The 24,395-nt window shown below is 31.8% G+C and overlaps 2 protein-coding genes across 3 annotated transcripts; one reads left to right on the forward strand and one right to left on the reverse strand.

Moving 5' to 3' along the window:
- The first annotated feature begins 5,015 nt into the window (after positions 1-5,015).
- On the forward strand, positions 5,016-7,115 carry LOC148302781 (uncharacterized). The gene is made up of 2 exons (XM_088271023.1): positions 5,016-5,076; positions 6,031-7,115. The coding sequence occupies exons 1-2, from the start codon at positions 5,065-5,067 to the stop codon at positions 6,865-6,867; spliced, it is 849 nt and encodes a 282-aa protein (XP_088127149.1). The 5' UTR covers positions 5,016-5,064; the 3' UTR covers positions 6,868-7,115.
- Positions 7,116-14,039: 6,924 nt separating this feature from the next.
- On the reverse strand, positions 14,040-24,132 carry LOC148302782 (transient receptor potential cation channel subfamily A member 1 homolog). Of its 2 annotated transcripts, none has more exons than XM_088271025.1 (6): positions 23,620-24,132; positions 20,098-20,503; positions 18,885-19,075; positions 16,663-18,148; positions 15,647-15,901; positions 14,040-14,772 (listed from the first exon to the last, which is right to left on the reverse strand). In XM_088271025.1, the coding sequence occupies exons 1-6, from the start codon at positions 24,027-24,029 to the stop codon at positions 14,065-14,067; spliced, it is 3,456 nt and encodes a 1,151-aa protein (XP_088127151.1). In that variant the 5' UTR covers positions 24,030-24,132; the 3' UTR covers positions 14,040-14,064. The 2 variants fall into 2 exon arrangements, with proteins under 2 accessions (XP_088127151.1, XP_088127150.1); XM_088271024.1 differs by having other exon boundaries at positions 15,614-15,901.
- Between the last annotated feature and the right edge of the window lie 263 nt (positions 24,133-24,395).

A 24,395-nucleotide genomic window follows, 5' to 3' on the forward strand; every position in this document is an offset into this window, starting at 1 on the left:
TATATATATATATATATATATATATATATATATATATATATATATATATATATATATATATATATATATATATAAATATATATATATATATATATATATATATATATATATATATATATATATATATATATATATATATATATATATATATATATATATATATATATAATATATATATATATATATATATATATATATATATATATATATATATATATATATATATATATATACATATATATATATATATATATATATACACACACACATATATTCTCTATTGTGTGAACGGTTAGAAAGTAATACCTCAAAATAAATCCACGATGAATGGCTTTGAGATTTAAAACTTCTTGAAAGCGTGTGAAAGCCTCCTTATTCGGTATGCAGATACAGCTTTTTGAGCTTATTCTTATTACTTACCTATTCCGTATATCTCACTCATCTCCCACTGGATAACTTGTTTTCATTCATCTTGACGGACACGTGACCTGGAATATAAAGGGATCTCCGTAAAAAGAAATACCGCATTATTCCATTTATTTTTTCCCGAGTCAGATTACAGAGCACACAGATGTGATCTTAAAGTAGGGCATTTTTATCAAGTAAAAATATGTAAATTGTGATGAAAATCGTAAATTTTATAGCAGCATTTTTCAAACCTTAGTTCCTGTTTTTCCGTTAATACGGAACCAGCAAATTGGATTTCAAATTATGTACAACAATACATTAAATCATATTACTGAGAACTGGTAATTGGTTACAATCCTATTGTTTAAAGTGAAGCATGGAGTTGGTAAAAGAAGGAAGAAAGTAGACCATAAGCAGTCGAAATGCGATCTCTCAGTGCGGCTTAACCGTGTGTGATAGATGTTCGTACGGCGGTATAAGAAAATAATGCGTATGATAAAATTTAAAAAAAAATACACATACGAACGCACGCACGCACATATTTATTAATATACAATTGAAATAAATATTCAAATTATAAAAAAATTTAAATATATTTTTTTTTTTTTAAATATTTAAATGTTATTTTTTATTTGTTATAATTATGTTGAGGTTAGGTTAAAATCATCCAATGACACCTATATTTTAAGCCCAAAGTTCCCAATTTTCCAATAAATATTGTAGAAAATATCACATTCTGACTATGAAAAAATATTTACGAGTGTATAACTAACGAGTAATTTTTCAACATTGTGAATTCTTGTAGTTCTGTATCGTATTTGATTTTACTAACCAAAGTCAAAACATCTGTTACTGCCATAACCACGTTAAAGAAGAATCACCTTGATAATAACATATCACGCTGCGATCACGCATAATTTTCTAATAACACTTGCACGAAATATTTAGTTTTGACATTAGTCAAAATAACGCCGTTTAATTTAGGCGAATAGCCCATTTAAAATACTTGACCTATTCATCGTCAGTTTCAGATCAAATCATTTGTCAATTTATAATATCTAATGGTTAATTCATATTGCAACAGCTGTATTGTTTGTGAAACTCTATACAAAATGTCAATTCGACAATGTCCTTCTATGTGTCATGTCCATATTACACCATGTTACGACCATTACTGGAATGTTAAATGACAATGATTAGTATTCACGGAGAGAAAATTTGAAATGGTGGAAAAAAAGACATTATTCAAAGTGCATTTTCCTCAAATTTTATTAACCACGTCTTCAAGAAATTTTAATGGGGTTTTATTGGTCAGAAACTAAATTTATATGATTTAAAGAGATACTTACAATTAACGATTTGTGATGAATACAAAATAATTAACGATTCAGATCCTCAAGAGCGGCGACGGCAAGCGGCAAACGCTCGCATCTATGTATGAATTTTTATTCAATAAATTTGCTTGAATTTGGATTCATCCTATTGCGTCACAGATCTCCCCCGAAGGTTGAATACGTGGTGTATATGACCGATCCATTTGAAGGGCAGTATCGTCGCAGTGGTCGGTGGATTTGGATATGTTTCAATACATAAATTTATGTGTTTTAGTATAGTGTATTTGCCTCACGACAAAATATGGTAATTCATTGACCAAATCACGTAATTTATTTAAAAATTAGAGCGTCAGTCGCTCGCTGTCGCCATCGCGAAGGAAAGGAACCATGAAATTAAACTTGTTCGTACTAAAGCACTAGGTTTGGACAGGCACCGTGCGTAGTTGGGTATAAACTCTACTGAGAAACTGGCGTTGCGGGTTCGATTCCCGCCAGTTGCAAAATGGATTGAAGAAATATGTATTTTCGAATGATTTTGAAGTTGGTAATCTATTTTTCGTATTAAACTTCTCTATCTTTGCAGACAATACTAAGACAACAGAGGTTTTAAGTAAACATAAAACAAAATGTAAAATATGTAGAGGAAATTTAAAGAAGAGGTGTTTTTCACAAATTTGTCCGTCAATAAATTTTGTGAAACCGTTTTTTTATATCTTAACTTATTTGAAACTTACCCAACCTCATCTAACCTTCCCTATCTTTACTATCCTATTTGCAGACAAGGCTCAAAGAACAAAGGCTTTGCGGGTCATTCCTCAAAAACAAAAAAAAGTATAAGAAGTAAAGGAAATTGAAGTAAAGGCTATTTTCGGCAAATTTGTTTGTAAATAAATTATGTAAAACCCTCTCTTGTTGTTTTATACCTAAACTCGTTTGAATCTAAGGAAAACATCATGTGTTTATTTTATCAATTTAGTGAATGTATAATGTATTAGAAACGCCATCACGTTTTATCATATATCACTTTGAAAAAAATATAGGCAAGTCTACAACAAAATTCGTAAAATATGGATTTTTTGTGTTTGATAAAACATTTGGACCACACGCAATAAACTCTATCAAAAACATATTACTGTTTCATTCGTGTTACCATTCGCTTAATTTATATCTATGGTATAATGCTGCGTAACTCTATCGTAATAGATTTATACGTGGTACGTTTAATAAGATAAAATAGAAATTTATGATTCAATAACTCACAAGAAGATTTTTACATTGGCAAACTTTTATGAATACGTTAGAAAATAAACTGAAAAATATGTATTTTTGATTAAAGGGTATGAATTGAAATATAAAAAATTACAAGCATAATTTGAAATTATAACTTGATTAATGTATTATTTTGACCAATTTTTAAAGCAAACAGGTTCATCCTCAAGACCAATTAATATTAAATACTTTATACTTTAAAAAAAAAACGATATTTTTAGTGATTTTAAAACAAATTTATTTTGTAATAGAAAATCTAATTAAAAATATAAATTACTTAATGTACTTAAAAAATAACTATACAGTTTTTTTTAAATATATTTTATTCAACTTGGGATCGGGTTTTGTCATTACCGACATCATCAAACTGGTATCACCAGCCTGATGATGTCGATAACGACGAAACCGAGTCCCTAATCAAATAAAATATATGTGTAAAAAACTATAAAGCTGTTTTTTTTATATATAAAATGTAGTTCCACCAAGATACATCAGTACAATACTTAAATTACGAAGTGAAATATTATTTTCAAATCCGTATTTAAAATTGACGTTGGTAGAAAAATTTAAACCGATTTTTTAAAAATAATATATTTAAAAATAATTTTTCTATTGTGGTTAGACGCTAATGTGATGGGTTTACGAATATATAATAATAAAGACGTTTCAATGAAAAAGCTCCAGTCGTTTTCTTTTTTATTTTCCTAATTTTTTGCTTTATTATTTTCATTTTCATTTTTATTTTATATTTTTTCCACACCTAGATGTAAAGTAATCAAGCCTATAAGGTTCATATACGTTTATAAAATTTTATAAAATATAATAAAAGTAATAATAAGTAAGATTAAAACAAAAAAATATGAAAGTTGATAACAGTTTACAATACTGCACTATGAAAAAGAAAAAAATATTTAATAGACTAATTTTGATTCCAAATCTTGGTAAAATAGTGTTAATCGAAATTAGATATAAAAATTATTTACAAACATTTTTTTCAAACGTTCATATTGTCATCTGCTACATTAGTTATTAGTTACAAGGATGTTACAATAATCTTTTTTCGTAAATTGATTCGGCACTTTGTGAAAATATCTATGAATTTTTATTTCAAATTTTACTTAGTAAATACCACCATTTCTTAAAATCCATTTTGACACATCGTTCACTCCTTTCAACAACATCATATATCGTCAATTTTCAGTTGTGCATGTTTTCGGAATGCCGAGAAAATTTACTATATCCCAGCAAAAGTGGAATATTTTTAACTTAATGTTTACCCACTACAGGGCAGAAAGTGTTGTTTTTGCATTTTGAAGAAAGGGTATCGTTTAATTATTTTTTTAATTATACTAAATATTTTTCAAATGGAGAAAAAACAGTCAGGTATTACCTAAAAAGATCTGTTGCACAGTAAAAAGTTCAATAAGTGGCTTGATATTTATTTTTAATACATTGTATTATATTTTTAAACATTAAAAACGTTCTCCTGTAGAATGAAGTTTTAATTTATTTATGACGTTCTTGAAAGGAGTGAGTGACATGTTTAGATGCATTCCGCATCATTTTCAAATACTATATATACGGTGCAGAATGTATCGCAATAGATTTGGAGAAAAAGCGTTATGGTACCACGTAAAATATTAATTGAAATACAAAAATCAAAGTTGAATCTTTGAGTTCAAAATTTACATCAAAAAGGCTTTTACTTAAAGATATTTTGCATTGCCTTCGACTAAAATACAATCGATATAGTTTAAAGACACAAATAAACAACTTCGCAAAAAACCAGTTCACATTTGAGGTAGCTACTGTTAAAATATTTCACTCTCGGATTCCTCATTTGCCAAGTAATGCGTCAATTGAGGACTTATGACCAGTTGACATATCGCTGGCCATCGTGCGTGTTGAAACTTCCTGCTGATAACTAGATCAGGGTGCAGGGGGTGGGAGTGGTGGAGGGGGTAGTCGGGCAGGTATATAAACCAGACCTGAGAAGGGTTCAGCATCACTTCAGTTTCTTGCATCCTAAGAGTGTGAACTAAACTAAAAGAAAATGGCATTCAAGGTACGGATTGGAAAATAAAAATAATATTAAAATTAAATTATTTTAAAAAGCGTAATAAGTATTTCTGTGATCATGTGCGCAAGTTTCAATATAAAAATGTGAAAAGTTTTAGCTTTCCGTTTACAAAAGTATTTATTTTTTAATAAAATAAACTTTTTTTGTTCTATTACTATAATTGTTGTCTCAACAGAGGCGGAAAACTTTGCGGGAGGGAATATGAAGAGTTAGGCATTTACTGAGCTTAATACTTGTAATTGTCTGGTTCAAGTGATCACTTTACACATTGTGCTAGATTCGCAGTTTAACCTTTGACTGTAGTATAGAATTTCATTCGTTGGCATAGTGGTGAATGTTATACCAACGATTAAACTTCCACGCTACAGTCATAGGTTGAATTGTGAATGAAATACAATGTGTAGAGTGATCACTTGAACTAGCCAATGACCAGTCGTAATTTCCGCATCTATCCATAAATTCATATTCTCTTCCCACGTATTTCTTCGTCGATGTATAAGACATATATACGCATACATTTATTTGCTCGAATATAGATGTATATTTTTATATATATATATACATATATATATATATATATATATATATATATATATATATATATATATATATATATATATATATATATATATATATATATATATATATATATATATATATATATATATATATATATATATATATATATATATATAAATATATATATTTATATATTTATTATTATGTTTACATAGCTTGTTTGCTGAGTATACTTAGATTCCGAAGCCAATTACCTATAGAGTCAGCCTTATAGAATTTTTTTTTCGAAAAAAAAAAACCAAACCTAGTAATCCACAAAGGCGTATGAAGTATTGCATAGCAATTGCCTATACTTATATTTTTAAAATAAAAGTGGTCATTGAATTCTAAAAGTACTTATATTTATTTTTTTGTTTTAAGGTATTCCTCGTCCTGGCTGCTATTGCCGTAAGCTCCCAAGCCGGAGTAGTGGCTCCCGTGGTCAACGCCGTCGACTCTGAATACGACCCTCATCCCCAGTACAGCTATGGATACGACGTCCAGGACTCCCTGACCGGAGACTCCAAGACGCACCAGGAATCCAGGGACGGAGATGTCGTGTCAGGACAGTACTCCCTCGTGGAGGCCGACGGGACCAGGAGAATCGTCGACTACACAGCCGATCCAATCAACGGATTCAACGCTGTTGTGAGGAAGGAAGGATTAGTCGCTGCTGTTGCTCCAGTTGCCCCAGTTGCCCCTGTTGCTCCAGTGATTGCCAATGGTCCAACAGTTATTGACGCCAGGGCTGCTCCAGTCGTAACTGGTCCTGGAGTCATTGCTGCTAGAACCGTTGCTCCCCTGGGTGCTCCTGCTGTTGTTGACGCTAGATTTGCGCCAGCTCCCCTCGCGTATTCTTCTCGGCTTGCTGCCCCAGTAGCTTACTCTGCTGCTGCTCCTCTTGCCTATTCCGCTACTGGCCCAGTCGCCTACTCTGCTTCTGCTCCAGTCGCCTACTCCGCGGCTGGCCCAGTCGCCTACTCTTCTGCTGCCCCAGTCGCCTACTCCGCTGATGCCCCACTTGCTTATTCTTCCGCTGGTCCAATTGCCTATTCCGGAGCTCCTTTAGCCTATTCAGCTCGCCTCGGATCTCCACTCGCATACTCCGCTGGCCCAGTCGCCTACGCCGGATCTCCCCTTGCTTACTCTTCACCTCTCGCTAGATTCTCATCTCCTATTGGGTACTCATCCCCGATCGCCAGATATTCTCTCTACTAATTTCTCCAACACCAAAAGTGCCTCATTTGCCATTATGTAATATTGTTAAATACCAGTGACTAAAATAAAGGTATGTTTAATTAAATATATCCAATCTCTTTATTCTACCTCGTCAGCATTATTTGGATGAGTTGGTATTTGGTGATTCAATAGTGGTGCTGAATAACAATAATTTATTTTTTTCCTAAGTAGCCAAATTATGTCATCACTGTAAAATTTTATACAAAATACAATAATTTAATTTTAAATCACATGTTATTTTATTTATCCCAAAATGCTCCTTACAGAAGAAAAGGTAAATGATAAGTAAATTATCCTGGGATTTCTTCTGGCCTCAGAAAGTAAAAGATAAAAATAATGAAATTAAATTTATTAAGAAAACAAGTTTCTTCATACACAATATCAACACACCAATTTTTTTTTTTATAATATATGTACCTTCTTACACATCACTAAGATTTAGATTAAGATTATTAGAAAAGCTATTTATTTAAGTTTAGAACTTTCTGCACAACAAAATCAAACAACAACAAAAATGTAAATGTTCTTTTATTCAAAATCTTATACCGTCTAAACTTATTCATAGATTACTTTAAAATTTAGACTAACATTATATTCGAATACGCACGTTTTTTTTATAAACCTGTTGGAGGTGTTTTTTTTTAACTTGTGACGGGTAAAATCATATTTTGAAACAGCTTATTTTTTACCCCGATGGCAGCGCCAATGCTCATGGCTCATGCAATGTGACTTAGCATGTTCTTTGCTTATGATTACATTGATGTTATATAGATATTTAATATTTTCATTGTTTCACAAGATTCTGAAATTTTACATATATAAAATGTCTTTTCTATTTTCATTCTTTTCTATCAATTGAGATGCAGCAACGTACGTCCGGGTACAGGTAGTACATTAAAAATTACAAATTTTACTTGTATGTAAGGATGTTAAGGATATTTCTGAAATCAAGTAACGAGTGTATCGTTTTACCTATCGTTGGTGTAATGGCAAAAAATGTTAACTCGAAAATATGCAATTTTTACTTAATTACACTATAATGTTTTCAGCGTTCTATAAACTGACAGAATTTAAAAAGTAGTTTGAAATGTCATATTAATGTGGTTTTAAAAATAATTTCTACTTTAAGTTTAATTGCGGATATTTTTTGCAGGCCAAAAGCTTTAAATAACAGGGATGATTCAAACAGGGACTTAAGAGTTAACGTTTTTTGCCATTATACTTATGGCAAAAACGTTATTATACTCGTAACTAACTAACTAACTAATATACCATCACGCCGCTTCCCCGCAGGGGTAGGCAGAGAGAATACTCTCTATACACTCTGTCCTTGCAAACATTCTTCGCCTCTTCCACGTTCATGCATCTCCTCATACATACCCGCCGATTGTTAAGACTCCTAACCTGACCACTTTCAAGTATTTGGCATACCTGATCGTGCCATGTTTTTCTCGGTCTTCCTCTGCTTCTTTTCCCACTAACATTCGCCTCATAAATCCGTTTTACCGTTCTTTCCTCACTCATTTGTTCCACATGTCCAAACCATCTCAACACACCTTTCTTAATTTTATCGATAATGCTTATCTCAGCTTTGCATTCCTTCCTTATTTCACTATTCGCACATCTATCATACATCGTTTTGTCGCACATTCTTCTGAGAGATCGCATTTCGACTGCATTCAGTCTACTTTCATCCTTCTTTTGCCAACTCCATGTTTCACTTCCATACATTAGAGTTGGAACCAGGACTCCGTTGTGCACTGCCAGTTTATCTTCCGCTGATAGGTTTTTATTTGCTATAACTGATTATAATATAACTGATTATACTCGTACTGTCTAATTTTGGTATATTATTACATAACTGTAAATTATAAAATTAAAGTAATTATATCTTTTAAAGTCTTTTTGGTTTTGATAGGAACAACGTGATTCAATTAATTGATTTATATTTTCTTTACAAAGCTCAGAAACATTCCTGATTAAGTAATCGAATTTTCTCGATGAAAATTCGTTCATTTTGAATACCGAAGGTTCTGACAGTTTTCCGTAAGAAAGATATAATTTAAATGCAAAGAGGGTTTCTTGAACTTGAAAATAAATGAGTTGATGAATGAAATGAATCTTTCTTGGTACAAATCGTGAATGAATTTATACAAAGGGAATATATTTCTTGATAAAACTCGGATGATCATTTAAATATTTTTCACAGAGGTTCAATAAATCGTACTCGTATAGGAGAAAGTGACCAACTAACAAAACGTAAAATTTTCAGGAGGGCCATTTAAGTCACTTTAGCTTGGCAAGAAAATAAACATCAATGCAGTTAGTCATTTTAACAAGTCAATATCTTATACTTACAAGTTTAAAATAGCTTTGGGATTTTTTCAGGGCAATTTTAAGCTTGTAAGACATCAAATAGTCAATAATCGTGTTTTTGTAAAAAAATTAACTTGGTCACTTTCTCCTGTATGACTACAATATTAACATTTAAAATCATTTAACATTTTTACCTTTTTTTTCAAAATTTATTTAAAAATTTGGGTTTAAAGATATTTTTATAAACATAAAACATGAAATTGTAAATTAAAACACTTGTTTTTTACCACTTGAGTTATATTTATTATAGCGACTACTTTCAGAAGCTATAGATGCTTCCATCTTCGGGTCTGAATATAAGAAATTAATATAATTCTGTTATAATTACAGCTTATATTCAGATCCGAAGATGGAAGCATTTGTAGCTTCCGAAACTAGTCGTTAAAGTAAATATAAATCAAGTGGTAAAAAACAAATATTTTTGTGTATAATTTCTTCGTGTCACACCACAAAATAAATTCCTAAATAACAAATAAAATAAAATATGAAGATATACATATATCTTCATATTTTATTTTATATAGATCTGGTATTTGGCCAGCTTAAGTAGTCGCTTTGTACACTTGTGTAACGTAAACTATTCTGACTATAATTAAACATATATATTGCATTAATTTTGAAATTTCTATATACACTGTTGTTAGATTCCTTCGGTATGTTGGTTGAATTTTTGTTAGAATCTGGTAGACAGAAATCTAGATGAGTAATGTACTCACGTAACAAATTTTCCTTCGAATTTAGATCTCGCAATGAGTGATTGGAGTTCAAGTGGTTGAATTCTCACTTTTCCAGAACTTTTTTCCTGCTAAGTAATACTATCCGTCCGCCTCCGTAGTGTAATGGTCAGCACGCTTGGCTACTGTCCTGGAGGTCCCGGGATCGATTCCCAGGGGGGGTCAAATAAATATGAGTGATTTTTCACTCTAATATTTATTCAATATTACCCTAGACTGGTACCTGTAGCGGAGGGCTGATCGCCTTTCTTTCATATGTTAATGATCCAGATAACACTGCATTCATATGATTCAGTGCCCTGTGCACCATAGGGGTACGGATAAGGGTGTGATGAAGCAATTCTTTACATTTTGCGTAATTAAAAAATATTTTTCAGACATTATGTTTTAATAGTAAATTATAAAAAAAAACACTTTTTTCGAGTATAGAATGCTCTAAAAATACTCGTTGATAACAATACTAATAAATTGTGATTAATACCTGTGCGAGCGATTGTAAAAGGTTACTCTTTGTAGTGTTAGCGCTAACAGAGTTTGATAATCAAACATGAAGTCTTAGATTCTCAGGGGGTCTAAATAAATGCATAAATGAGTTTTTCACCTCAATATGTATTCAATATGTTAATATTCTATCTATATTGTCATTTCCGTGAGGTAAATGATAAAATGAGCACTGTTTCCATTCATTGATACACGATTTACACACAACGAAGGTTTGATAGTCCCAAGAATTATCAATAAATATGGGAGTGGAACACTGCAATATACCGTTCCGAACATTTTTAATTTGTTGCCGACGGATGTTAGAGGTCAAAATAAAATATGGAACAAAGCCAAAATAAAGGAATGGGTAAATGATCAAGACTTAATTTTATCAAAACTGTTAAATATTTATATTCTTAATTTTTCTCTCTTTTTGTATGTATATTAGGTTGAAATAGTTGAAACCAATAAAAATGTATTAAAAAAGAATTCCACCGACAAGACACACAAGGTGGCTTGGTGGGTCTCTGCATTTTTTTAAGTATGTTTAAAATTGTTATTTAAATAAATGTATACAATTTATGTCAATAATAATAATAATAATAATATGTTTCAGTCGGTTACTACAAAACCCGGTTGCTGGACAAATAAAATTCATGTGGATAAAACTTCTTCCTGTTATTTTATTCTATAAAATGCAGTTCCACCAAGAAATATCAGTACATAACTTAAGTTTACAAAAATATTATTTTTGATAATTAAAATGATGCCATTTTCATGTAATTCTGCCTAAGTGGCTCTGTGTCCTAAACTCGATCACTACGCTTCGAGTCCTAAAACGTAATTTTGGTATATTGGTCAATCTAATTCAGTGTTGTCCAAAGTGGGGTTCGCAGAAAAATCTAGGGGACATGCTACATTTCTTTTCAAAAACTTTATGTAGGTACTCTCATACTTTTTACAAAATAGTAAGAACTCCTAGAAATACTGAAAGAAGTACACAGATTCACGATGACTTCCAATCATAGACGACGTTTCTTTTACAAACAGAGTACGTTTCATAAGATTTCGACAAGTTGGACGAGTTATAGTTTTAACTCGTGACTTTTCATCATAGAAACTTATTTTGGATACACGGACATACACATCTCCAAGTTCTTCAAAGCCTTATCCTCACCTTAATGATGCATAGGGTACTACATATGCACGCAGTGTTATCTTGCTCGTTAACACATTAAAGAAAGATAATCAGTCCTCCGCTTCAGGTACCAGTCCAGGGTAACTTTAAATTTATACATTCATACATGTATACATACTAATACTTATATTAATATGGAAACGGGTAGATCTGAAACAAACCACATCATTCAACCATATATTTGATTATCAATTTTCTTTAATTAATGTAATTTTATAAATAAATATTCCAATATGCGCTTGGCACCAGAAAACTTAGCTAAAATTTGTAATTATGTGAATAATAAAATATTTATTTGATTAGTTTACTGATTAGTTTCGTCATAAGGGTACGCGGTCAAAAAGTTTGGAGATCACTGATCTAAGCAACTGCTGTGTCGACTACTGCGCTTGTAATGTCGGTCATTGACAGTGATGAAACGTACTGTCATGTTCAAAATCAACATGTCACGTAATGGCCATAATACTGAAGTTTATTGCGATCCTTGATAGTTTAGAAACTGCATGACCCAAACTATTGCATCATTATTGTTTTTTATTGAAACATCGATACGTGAATTTTAAATTGAACCCTCCCTGAAAGATTCGTTTTTAATCAATTTAAAAAAAATTGTTTTTGTTTTTTTTTTATATTTTTTTGTTGCCTTAGAAAATTCTCCTTGCCTATTACGTACAAGGATATAAAGCATATTTAGTTTGTCTTTAAAATGAAAGTGAATGTGTATAGTTGATCATAAATGAATAAGGTTGCTCCCTAAAAACAATATAACAGATACAACAATATATACAATGGATTTAATATTTTATATCAATCAAGATTTCTTATTTATGTATCTTACTCGTCTTGTCATATTTTCAAAATAGTAATTTTAGAGAATTAAGTCCTTAAGGTTGGGGTTATATTATGAGCTTGGATTATAATGTCATATTGTAGAATTAAGTTAAGCACTTTATGTATTATTTTCGTCTTTTTTCAATTACCATTTTTTTAAATTATACTCTTACCTTAAAATTTTAACTTAACGCACGTTATTTTTTTCAACAAATTTTATTTATGAAGTCGTTTCAAATTTACAAATGTACATACACAAATTTCCAGTGGGCGTAATGTGTTTGACGTATATTTTCTATACAATGACGAATTTCCACTCACGATGCTTAATGAGTTTGATGTATGTTTTTGCCAAAATATAAGATTATACAAAAACCAATATATTAGTGGTTTTAAAATGAGTATTCGTTAGTAATAAAAAGGGATTTATTTTTACTGATAATCTATTACACTTGAGAGGTAAAGTTAAGGATAATGTTTTTGTATGAATTTAAATTGGCAGCAAAAATTATCTGAGGGTTAAATTTTGAAAAAAGGCTGTTGTCAACCTTTTTTACAATGTTTGTTTTATTTGTTCACGAGAGCCAAAATGTGTAACAAAATAGTAAAAAATATAATAACTTTATGATAAGGAATACAGATATTTGCTCTCAAATATCGAGGGTATATTTCAAATAAATAATACTAATAATAAAAGGTTTACCCCAAATTACCTGAATAATTGGAGTATTACAAGATTTACCCCACAAATTGGTTTTGAACAAAATAAAAAGAATTTTTAAATATTTATCATACGATATTGCAAATATTTTGAATAGCTAAAATATATAATTCCACAAAAATTAATTGAATTTACAACATTTTGAGTGTGTCCAAATACTTGTTCACAAAATCTGGATTATCTCCAATTACAGGAGTTATTTTCATATTATTATTAGAGAGAACATAGAGTTTCTGCTTAATAAAAAGCTTCTTTACATCTCATCAATAGATGTCTCTAGTGAAGTTCTAGTGATTCAAGAACAAGGTTTCTAAATTGGTTCACATATATAGAACTTCCAAGAATTTTAGTAGTGTGGTTGTCAATAATGGGTAGAATTGGTGAATGTTACACGTGTGTAAAGTGATCACTTAAACCAGCCTATGACGGTCGTCAGCCCCGTAAATGCCCAGACTTCCATATTCTTCTTCATCTTTGATGAGATGTTAAAAAATAATTGAAGTTACTTGAATTGTATTTATTTTTTTGTTCTTGTTGAAGTGTTCCGTGAAATGCTGTGCCTTTTTTATTGTACGTTGTGCACAAAATTCTCTAACGAATGTTTTTAAAAATTTCAAGATGCAACATAAGAACATAAAGTTGAGCTTAGCAATGACTAATAAAATGGACTTATTTAAAGAAACGTTATTGGGAAATAGCGAATAATATTTTCTACAAAATAGCAAAACGTACTTTATAATGTAGAATGTATGAATGATTAGTTCATAAAATAAAATACATAAATTATAGTTTGATTTTTTTATTACAATTCAATTTACAATTGATGATGATGATTATCCTATTTGAAATAGTTTTTGCCACCGATTTCTCGCTTGAGTCGAACTATTAGTGGTTTCCAATTCGGTAGAGAGTTTTTTAAGAGCGTCTGTTATCTCCATATGACGCTTGTGATTAATAATTTCTTGTTTCTGTATAAACATCATGTTCTCTTCAACTTTTTTCAATAATTCCTTGAGCTGGTTTTCTTTCTCATCAAGCCCTTTCCTCTCGTTCAAATTTTCACAGATCGACTCCACTATATTTCTAGGGAATCTGTTCTTTGGATCCCAGTAAGGTTTTCCAGGATAAACTGTGATATTCCTTTCCACTTTCCAGTTTCTATTCACTGTGAACTTCTTAGACAGGATATTTCTGGCCAAGACTTCAAGGTTACCGAGAAAGTCTACTTGTTCACTAAGCCTGTCAATCTTTCCTTCAATTTCAAGATCCTTGACATCACTTACTGCCAGAGCCAATAAGAGGTTCATCAGTACGATTGGCACACATACGAGGAAGATTATGAAAAACAGTTGAACAACAACTTGGTCGATTTTTCCAGTGCCTTCTTCCATCATTGAGGAGTAATCGAACTCTGATGTCATCATTACCACCGTTTTGATTAATGAGTCCCATGGGCTTAGGAAAGAGGTATTGGTTCTAATTAATATCCAAAATATCAGCGAAAATCCGATGATCACAAAGCAACCGAACAAAGCGAATACCTGAAAGAAATAACTAATTAATCATCGCTTGAATCTTGAAGCGGAGTACTTAATTGCTATGCGTGATATGGTAAACACGTGTTTTATTGATTTTACTCAATTAATAAATAAATAAATCATTAATTGATTCGGGATTCAAGTTGTGGTAATATCTATTCATTTTAAATTTAAGGTTTACTTTGAAAATATTATACAATCTTCTAACCCTTATCCGTGCCCAATGGTGCATAGGGCACTGTATCATATAAACACAGTGTAATCTTGATCGTCAAAACATGAAGGAAAGGTGATCAGCCCTCCGCTTCAGGTACCAGTCCAGGGTAATATTGAATAAATATTAGAGTGAAAAAAATCACTTATATTTATTTACCCCCCCTGGGAATTGAACCCGGGACCTTCAGAACGGTAGCCGAGCGTGCTGACCATTACACTACGGAGGCGGACAAAAAATAAAAAAAATATTATTCAAATCTGGGATTTATCAAGTAAAGTTTTTTTTTTAAATGAGTGATTTTAACTAATCGCTTTTTTATTGTAACTGCAGAGAGTTGGTAGAATTGCATATTGAATTGTTGGGTAATATATCCAAAATAAAACAAGGTTTTTGTTGGATTTAATTCTACATTTATTCGTGTATATCTTAATACGTGACGCGTTTTGTCTTCTTAGGACATTATCAAACACCCATGTGTTTGATAATGTCCTAAGAAGACGAAACGCGTCACGTAGGTATTAAGATATACATAATTAAATGTAGAATTCAATCCAACAAAAACCTTGTTTTATTTTGGATATATTACCCAATAATCGCTTTTTACCAGTAATCAGAAGCCATACACACATGTTTAGAAATCTGGTGAGAACAACATCTTACTTTCACGACTCTGACTGCAACTGTTGCAAACATTTGGAAATAGTAACCAAATTCTGGGAATCGGGAGAGTAGGATCGTTATTTCCATCCAAGAGAACAGAAGGGCTACAGCTACCACCAGTCTGGAAACTGTGTGTCCGTAGGGACTAATGTCTATCATCACAATGAAGAAAGCCATAACAACAGAACTTAGTTTTATCCAACCCTCCAATCTTCTAAAGTACTTCCATCGCTTTAGTCGCAAGAAGGGAATTTCCTGAAAAATATGTAAAATATTCAGTTAAATTTTAAACAACACAAGCTAATACATCAAATTTTTATGATTATTGTTTTGCGACTAGAACAATGAATCCCTATCCTTATGCGCAAATTGACCATTCTTAATTTCTCATTTTTTGTATATAATAAAAAAAGCAAAAATCAATAATTTAATGGTTGTTTTATGACATATTTGTAATGAAATATATTTTAAGAAAGTATGTTTACAAGAGATGAGAAGATAAAAATATATTGTAAAAATTGTAGATGCTGGGAACAGAGTGAATTGCACAGTAAAAATATTTGTTAGAAGCAAACGCAAATCAGAGAAAACTAAACTAGCAGTGCATAACGTACCAACCCTTATGAAAAAAGTGAAGTATGGATTTGGCCAAAAATGGGTAAAATTAAACATATTATTTTTTGACATCTCATCAAAGATGAAGAAGAATATGGAAGTCTGGGCATTTACGGGGCTTACGACCGTCATAGGCTGGTTTTGGTGCCCCGTAAATGCCCAGACTTCCATATTCTTCTTCATCTTTGATGAGATGTCAAAAAATAATATGAAAATAACTCCTGTAATTGGAGATAATCCAGATTTTGTGAACAAGTATTTGGACACACTCAAAATGTTGTAAAATTAAACATAATAGAAATATGTGATTTCTCTTCTTTTTCTTTTTCATGTAGTTAGAATGAGCCATAGCAACACGTGACTGGTATAGCTAGTTATAAATAATAATTCAGAATGCTTACCAATAAGAATATGATCACTATTAAAACAATCAGTAAGCCCTGTTTGATCCTCAAAAATAATGGTGATACAGCATTCTGGTATGTTTCTTCGTACATGTTAATTATAATATCAGTGAGTAACAACACAAAGAACATGTATACTCCGAGAATGACAAAGAAGAACCATCTCAGAACCTTCCATTTTAGGTGTAGGAAACTTTCTATAAACGGATGAAGGATGAGTTTTTTTATTTGAAAGCTAGTCCCAGTGCTGAAGAGGGCAGAGATCGCTTCCATTTGTGAGAATCCGTCATCACTTTTATCTGGCATTATGATGGAATAATCAAACGTAACTTCGCACTCAGATTGGTCCAAACTAAAATTATTTTGTGTCAACCTCTTGTTGAAAATGTGGTGCAGGTATTCCGCTGACCTGGGCATGTTATTTTTTATTATACTTATAATCAGACTTCTTTTTCCGCCTCTCAAAGGGACCACTTCAGATAGATTTGACCCGTTTTCAAGGAACAGCTCTATACTATCTCTCTGACAATGGTACGCTGCTTTATAGAAAGGCAACCAGCCTTCGTCATCGAGGGAATTGACAAGATGGTGATCTTTATCGTTTTCCAAAATAACTTTAATCACACCATCGTTGCCTTCTTTTGCCGCAATATGAAGTGGTGTAATCCCGTTAGATGTTTTCAATGAAATATCAGCTCCTTTATCGATAAGCTTCTGGGTGTAAATTGGTTTATTTTTAAACGCAGCCCAGTGCAAAGGTGTCATGCCGTTTTGACTATCCGTGATATTGAGGAAATCGTAGATTTTTTCCACTTCTAAAAGCGAAAGTAGGACATCGATGTTATCTGATTCGATGGCTTTGTGCAACACTGTATAACCTCCTAAATCAATATTATACGAGGCACCTTCGTGAAGGAAGCACCTCACGCAACTCGCATTGCCATGTTTAATGGCTACAAACAGGGGAGTTTCATCCAAGGCGTTCTTGCAGTCAATCGATTGTTTTTTATTCGTAAGCTTCTCAATAAGTTTATCTGTTATCTCCAAACTTCCAACTTGCGCTGCGAAATGCAATGCCGAATTTCTCTCGTCATTCGATTGTACAATTACACTCGCGTTGGCATCCAAAAGAATACACACTCCTTCGTACCACATATTCAAAATAGCCAATTGTAACGGCGTATGTTGATCTCTATTTAAGCGATCTATACCATTTTTGTATTTAATTTGTGTAGAGTTAGCTATTGCTTTCAGAATATCTAAGCGTTTCAGCAGCACAGCTAAGTGAAGGGGAGTTTGGCCATCTTCATCTATTAGTTCTGGAGCTGCTCTAATGTCTAAAAACAATTTGGCAGCCTTCTTGCTATCGAATAGTATTGCAATGTGTAAGGGAGACGTCCCATCTTGGTTTGACAGCCATCTGTCTCTCTCTGTATTTCTGTGTTTACCATACTTGATTACGTTTTCGATAATCCGTACGAAACTGGAATAAAAATTACATGTTTTATAAATCTTGAAAATCAAAGTGATGTGAAACATGAGATGCTAAAAAACAGTTAAATGAATTTTACCTTGATTTACTTTTAGCAATTTAATAAATAATATTTAATAAAAAAATATAATTTACATTGTACCGTTTTCGTAAAATACTACCTCAAAGGAGCTTCGCTGTGACACATTATTTATACTTCTTATAAATGACCACGTCAATGTTGAAATTCCGCATTCAGAGGCAGAATCTCACAACTTACATTTTTTACGAATTCATTCTTAAACACTTTATAAAAAAAGTATTTTATTTATTATTTCGGCATTTACTTTGAAGTAAGACATAGGAATTTTTTTTTTTAAAAACACTTGTTAACACTTTTTATCACTTGAGTTTATTTTATGACGACTAGTTTCGGAAGCTAATCTTCCATCTTCAGTTCTAAATGTAAACTGAAGATGGAAGCTTAGCTTCCGAAACTTTTTACTACTTGAGTTTTACTACAAATTTTTTAACTACTTGAGTTTATTTTATGAAAGTCGTCATAAAATAAACTCAAGTAGTAAAAAAAATTTGTGTTTTCTTTAATAATTTGATAAAGAATTTCATTGCATATATCTGCAGGCTCTATTTAAAAATTGATTTTGGTAGGACTTGGTATGCATTTCGAGGATTTTGAATAATATACTTCTCGTTAACGCACGTTAATGGATTCAAATGTTATGTTTACCTGCTGTTTTTAGTTTGTGGTATAAGTCCGGCTTCTTTGACGGCAAGACCACAGACATCTAGGGGTGTTCTTCCGAGAGCGTCTTGTATCGTGATATCAGCCCCACAAGAGAGCATCCCCACCACGCTATCCCTTTGCACCCTCGCGCACGCTATGTGTAAAGGAGTGCACCCACTCCAAACAATGTCGAGCTAAAACCACTTTTTTTCTTTACCAACTGAATGTAATAACATATGAATAAAAGAGACTTATTTGTATTTTAACAGATTAAATATTTTACTATTTTTCAATAAGAAATCTAAAAAAAACTAAAATTCCTAGTTTAAAAATAACAAAAACCCAAAACGAATCTCTAGTCTGGAGCGTTTTATGGAAGAATAACGTGGACCATCGGACAGGCAGAATGTAGTTTTTGAAGCGTTTTTGTAGATCATTTGTTTTTTTTTTCGTTTTTTGAAGGCTTGCATCCTTTATGTACTTGTATTTTTCTTATTTTTATTTACCACATGATGAAAATTAACTAATCAGTATTTGAACGTGTTCAGCTAATGTACAGTATAATATGCAAGGGTCTACTAGTACTACTGATGCAACGTATTAACGCAGTACACGCGGCGCATGTGCGTAGACGATCTACTAAGCATGTGACGGATATTAAAAACGACTCTTTTACTCTTTCCTTTCAACTGCAGGTTGAATTCAGAGAAGTAGAAGCATTTCACTTTTTCGTCTGATCCAGGTCAATTTGACTTACAATGCCTAAAAACGTTTCAATTAAAAAGTCTAAAACATCAAAAACAACAAAAATCTCTTGTTGGGTAATATATCCAAAATAAAACAATGTTTGTTTTAATTGAATTCTACATTTATTTATGTATATGTTAATACGTGACGCGTTTCGTCTTTTTAGGACATTATCAAACACATAAGGGTGTGTTTAATGTCTTAAGAAGATGAAACGCGTCACGTATTAACATATACATAAATAAATGTAGAATTCAATCCAACAAGCCTTGTTTTATTTTGGATATATTACCCAACAATTCAATATGGAATTCTACCAACTGTCTGCAGTTACAGGAAACAAAAATCTGGTTTTTTCTCTTTTTTATGCTGTGTTATTTTAATTTTTTATTAAAAATCCTGGTAAAAAATAAGATAAGTGTAATGTAATGATACAATGGATTTTTTTAAAAATATGTATTATACTTACAATTTTTGAAATACTAGAACAACTGTGACTGGAGTCACAGATATTTTTATTAAAGACATCAACGACTTCTCCTTTAGCGGAATTAAGTACATGTAGCTTTTCTTCGGTGATTTTGATCTCCTTCAAGGCTTCCTTTTTCTCTTTTTTATCTTTCCTTCCAGTCCTCTCCAGGGTCAGTTGTCCTTCTCGCAGACCCAGGAGAACGGCCAGACAGTCGAGGTGACCATCCCAAGCCGCGAAGTGGATTGGCGTTCGTCCGGAAGAGTCTGCTCTCTTGAAGAGGCTGGGTTTGATCCTGATCACCTCATTGATGATTCCACTGTCCCCGAAGAATGCAGCAATATGACAGACCGACAACTTCAGCTGCTGACAAGTTGCCTCGGGACTCGATCCGCTTTCTAGACATCTATATATTTAAAAATAAGAACAACATTTTGTGTGGTACAATAATATAGTATTCAGTAACTCAAACAAATTCTACAAAATAAGGAGAATACGACCTGTCTGAAAAGAAAAGTGTACGAATCCTGCATACTGCAAGTGAACACATAGCTCACTCTTTTCAAGAACGTCATAAATAAAAAATAAAAGATTTTTCAGGAAAACGTTTTTAAAGTTTAAAAATATAAAGCAATGTATTACGTGTAAAAATAAATATCAAGCCATTTATTAAACTTTTTAGTGTGCAACAGATCTTTTTAGGTAAAACCTGAAGGTTTTTTCTCCATTTGAAAAATATTTAGTATCCTTAAAAAAATAATAAAACAATATATTTTCTTCAAAATGCAAAAACAACACTTTCTGCCCTGTAGCGGGTAAATATTAAGTTAAAAATATGCCATCTTTGCTGGGATATAGTACATTTTTGGGCATTCTTAAAACATGCACAATTGAAAATTGACGATTTTTGATTTATGACGTTCTTGAAAGGAGTGAGCGACATATGCACTTGAGGCTATGGCTCTGACAAAAAAAATGCAGAGAAGCTCAAGTGTACACAAGGATCCATGGAAAAATCCATCCTTGGTTTAAGCCTGATGGATAAAAAAAATGAAGATACCAGGAACAGAACCAAAAAAGGGGATATCATGGACCACGTGGCAAGACTCTAATGGCAATGGGCAAGACGTATTGTAAGACAGGACTCCAAAAGATGGACCCCAAATATTTTAAGATGGAGACCTTGAATGTGGTCAAGTCAGATGTCAGAATAATCGGCGGGTATGTATGAAGAAAAGCACGAATGTGAAAGAGCTGAAGATTGTGTGCAAAGACAAATTGCTGTAGCGTTCCATTCTCTCTGCCTACCCCTGAAGAAAAGTGATGGTTCATTACTTACTTAGTTAGATGAAAAATCTTATTTTATTGGTGAAAACATTTTTTTTGATGTCGTGAGTCATGGAAAAATGGATGCCGTGGCCGAATGATAAAACATATTTGTTTCTCGTACCTCAATTTTGCGATGGATTTTTTAATAGTAGATTCGTTTTTAAATTGTTTTTTAGATTATAAAAATAAGTTATTGAGCTTCATTGCGCATTACTTTGATCAAATATATAAAATATTTGATTATACACTCGCACAGATAACCCTAAATTAAATATTGATTCAATGATTAAAGAAAACACTTCGTTTTTTACCACTTGAGTTTTATTATAGACTACATGTTTCAGAAGTTAAACTTCCATAATTCAGGTCTGTATAATAACTATTATTATTATTATTATTATAATAGTTATTATACAGACCTGAATGATGGAAGTTTAAATTCTGAAACATGTAGTCTATAATAAAACTCAAGTGGTAAAAAACGAGGTGTTTTCTTTAATCATTGTAACATGTCTTACCACAAGTTAATGCCGAAACAATAAATAAAATAAATATTGATTCTATTAAAATAACACTCATAACTGCGTTAATGTCACTATAAATAATACATGACTAATTTATAATGTGATAAATCGATGTACACATTTTGAAACACGCTTATCAAATAATAATGGAAAAACAATCGATTACGAAATTTGATATATGTAGAGTATTATTCTAGGTACCTTTAGATAATATCAGTAATATCTTTGATGAACTCAACGTAAATGATGAAATATAAATCCCAGCTGGGGAATAGTATCCCGCAAAGTAGGATAAGGCAAGAATCGGTTCGGAATCCGTATGATTTATAGAAATAACATTTAAAAGCAATTTATAAGGTTCTTACTAAACATAAATATTTTTGAACCTTAAAGAAATCGACTTTGTATCAAACCACCCTCTAAAGAAAATAATAATAAAAATTTCATTAATTGATTCGGCAGTCACTTTGTGGTAAAATCTATCCATGTATAATTAAAACGGTGTTTGAAAATGATACGGAATGTATCAAAACACGGGGCACAATAGATTTTAAAAAATAGTAGTTTTTACTAAGTAAAACATACAAAATAATAAAAATAATAAAAAATTAAAAAATATATTTAAAAACGTTCCATCACGCCCCTTCACGCATGGGTAGGCAGAGAGAATAAAATGCCACACCACTGTGTCTTTGAAGTCAGAGATGCATGAATGATTAAAAGGTGACATTCGTCGCCTTTTAATCATTCATGCATCTCTGCATACACGGCCGTCGATTATTTCGAGTCCTGATCAGACCACATTCAAGTATTCTAAATATTCCTAAATTATCATACAAACAGAACCAGATCCATTTCAAATAGCTATCATTCATCGCTTTGCCGCACATTTGTCTGAGTTAGCGTGTATTCAGTCTATTTTCATCATTCTTTTGACAACGTCATGCTACACTTCTATACATCAGGGTTGGCATTTGGATATGCATTGCCATTACATTCAACAGGTGGTGCTGCCATCGCAATGAAAAAACCGTTTTTAAGTAAATCATAAATTTATCCATCTCAGTTTAAAAAAAACACCCGTCATTGGCTTCAGCGTATTTAAATGCAACGTAGCGTGAAAAATTCAAAGCAATCGGTGAATTATGTACTTTAGTATATATGAAATTTTGATCAAACAATATTTTTTTATGTGTTTAAATTTTGGGTTAAATATATTATTTATGAGTCGTTTGTTTTGAAACTGGCCTAACACTTATTATTAATTTTTGTGTTGTCAATAGAAACGATTACATTTTAAATTGGTTGAGTGTGTCCAAATACTTGTTCACAAAATCTGGATTATCTCCAATTACCGGAGTTATTTTCATATTATTTATCTAGTGATTCAAGAACAAGGTTTCTAAATCGGTTCATAAATATAGAATTTCCAAGAATTTGAGTAGTGTGGTTGTCTATAATGGGTAGAATTGGTGAATGTTACACGTGTGTAAAGTGATAGCTTTAACTAGCCTATGACGGTCGTCAGCCCCGTAAATGCCTGGACTTTCATATTCCTCTTCATCTTTGATGAGATGTTAAAAAATAATATAAAATGTTTGTTTTTAATAACTGACTTCAAATTTACTCTTAAATATATTTTTAAAATAGATAGATAAAAATATTTTACCTTTGGGCCCAAGATAAATCCTTGACCTCCGCACTGTCAAGGATGTCCGTATTCCTTCTAGCTGGACTTCTTTCCGATGAAGAATTTCTATTCAGAAACACCAAACTACTTGGAGAATCAAGCGGTTCCTTATCATCTGTATAAGGTGCAGCGATACCGTTATCTGGATCATTTGGTTGGATGAGTTGGCCTTCACTTTGTAATTTATTTTCATTAGTATCTTTTTGCAGCTCTTTTTCGTCAACTTCAAAAGAAATTTTCTTTTCGAGTTTCTTCTCGTTTTCCTGAAGAGTTTGTTTGAGCTTCTTGTTTATTTCGAGCAATTTTTTTAAATTTGAACCAATTTCCGGCTCAGGTTTGATGAGAGGCTCTTCATCTTCACTACTAGATGATCCCGAGTCTGACATCATTTTTTATTGTAAACTTACGATTAAATTAAAAATGAATTATTCAAGAGAACTTAAATGATTTAAGAGAATGTAAATTAATGATTTCAGAAGTGGAAATTTTGAACCGTTACCGATATTTGAAACTTTGATACTAACAGTTTCCACGTTATATTACTTTAATGCTTATCTGAGTACACATTATCAAAACGATAAGAAATTTGTTTCTTCATACATTGATAATTTAATTCATTTTTCGTGTGATTTAATAAAATGATTTTTCGTGTGATGATTAATTACACATCTGATAAAAAAAACACTTTCAAGTATAATTGTTATCGTTTACAAAGAATAATAAAATTGGTCAATATTTATATTGGACTAGAATCA

This window comes from Brachycentrus maculatus, unplaced genomic scaffold (assembly GCF_059751285.1).
Source record: "Brachycentrus maculatus isolate JH-2025_06_01 unplaced genomic scaffold, ASM5975128v1 h1tg000411l, whole genome shotgun sequence".
Lineage (NCBI taxonomy): Eukaryota > Metazoa > Arthropoda > Insecta > Trichoptera > Brachycentridae > Brachycentrus > Brachycentrus maculatus.

Bases quoted from the DNA above. Each gene is read 5' to 3' on its own strand.
- LOC148302782 (XM_088271024.1), bottom strand. From the start codon at position 24,029: ATGATGTCAGACTCGGGATCATCTAGTAGTGAAGATGAAGAGCCTCTC. The intron at 19,076-20,097 runs GTAAGTATAATA...AAGTGGTTTTAG, and splicing joins GTTCTAGTATTTCAAAAATT to CTCGACATTGTTTGGAGTGG. The intron at 14,773-15,613 runs GTGTGTATGGCT...TATTTCTTTCAG, and splicing joins CTCACCAGATTTCTAAACAT to GTATTCGCTTTGTTCGGTTG.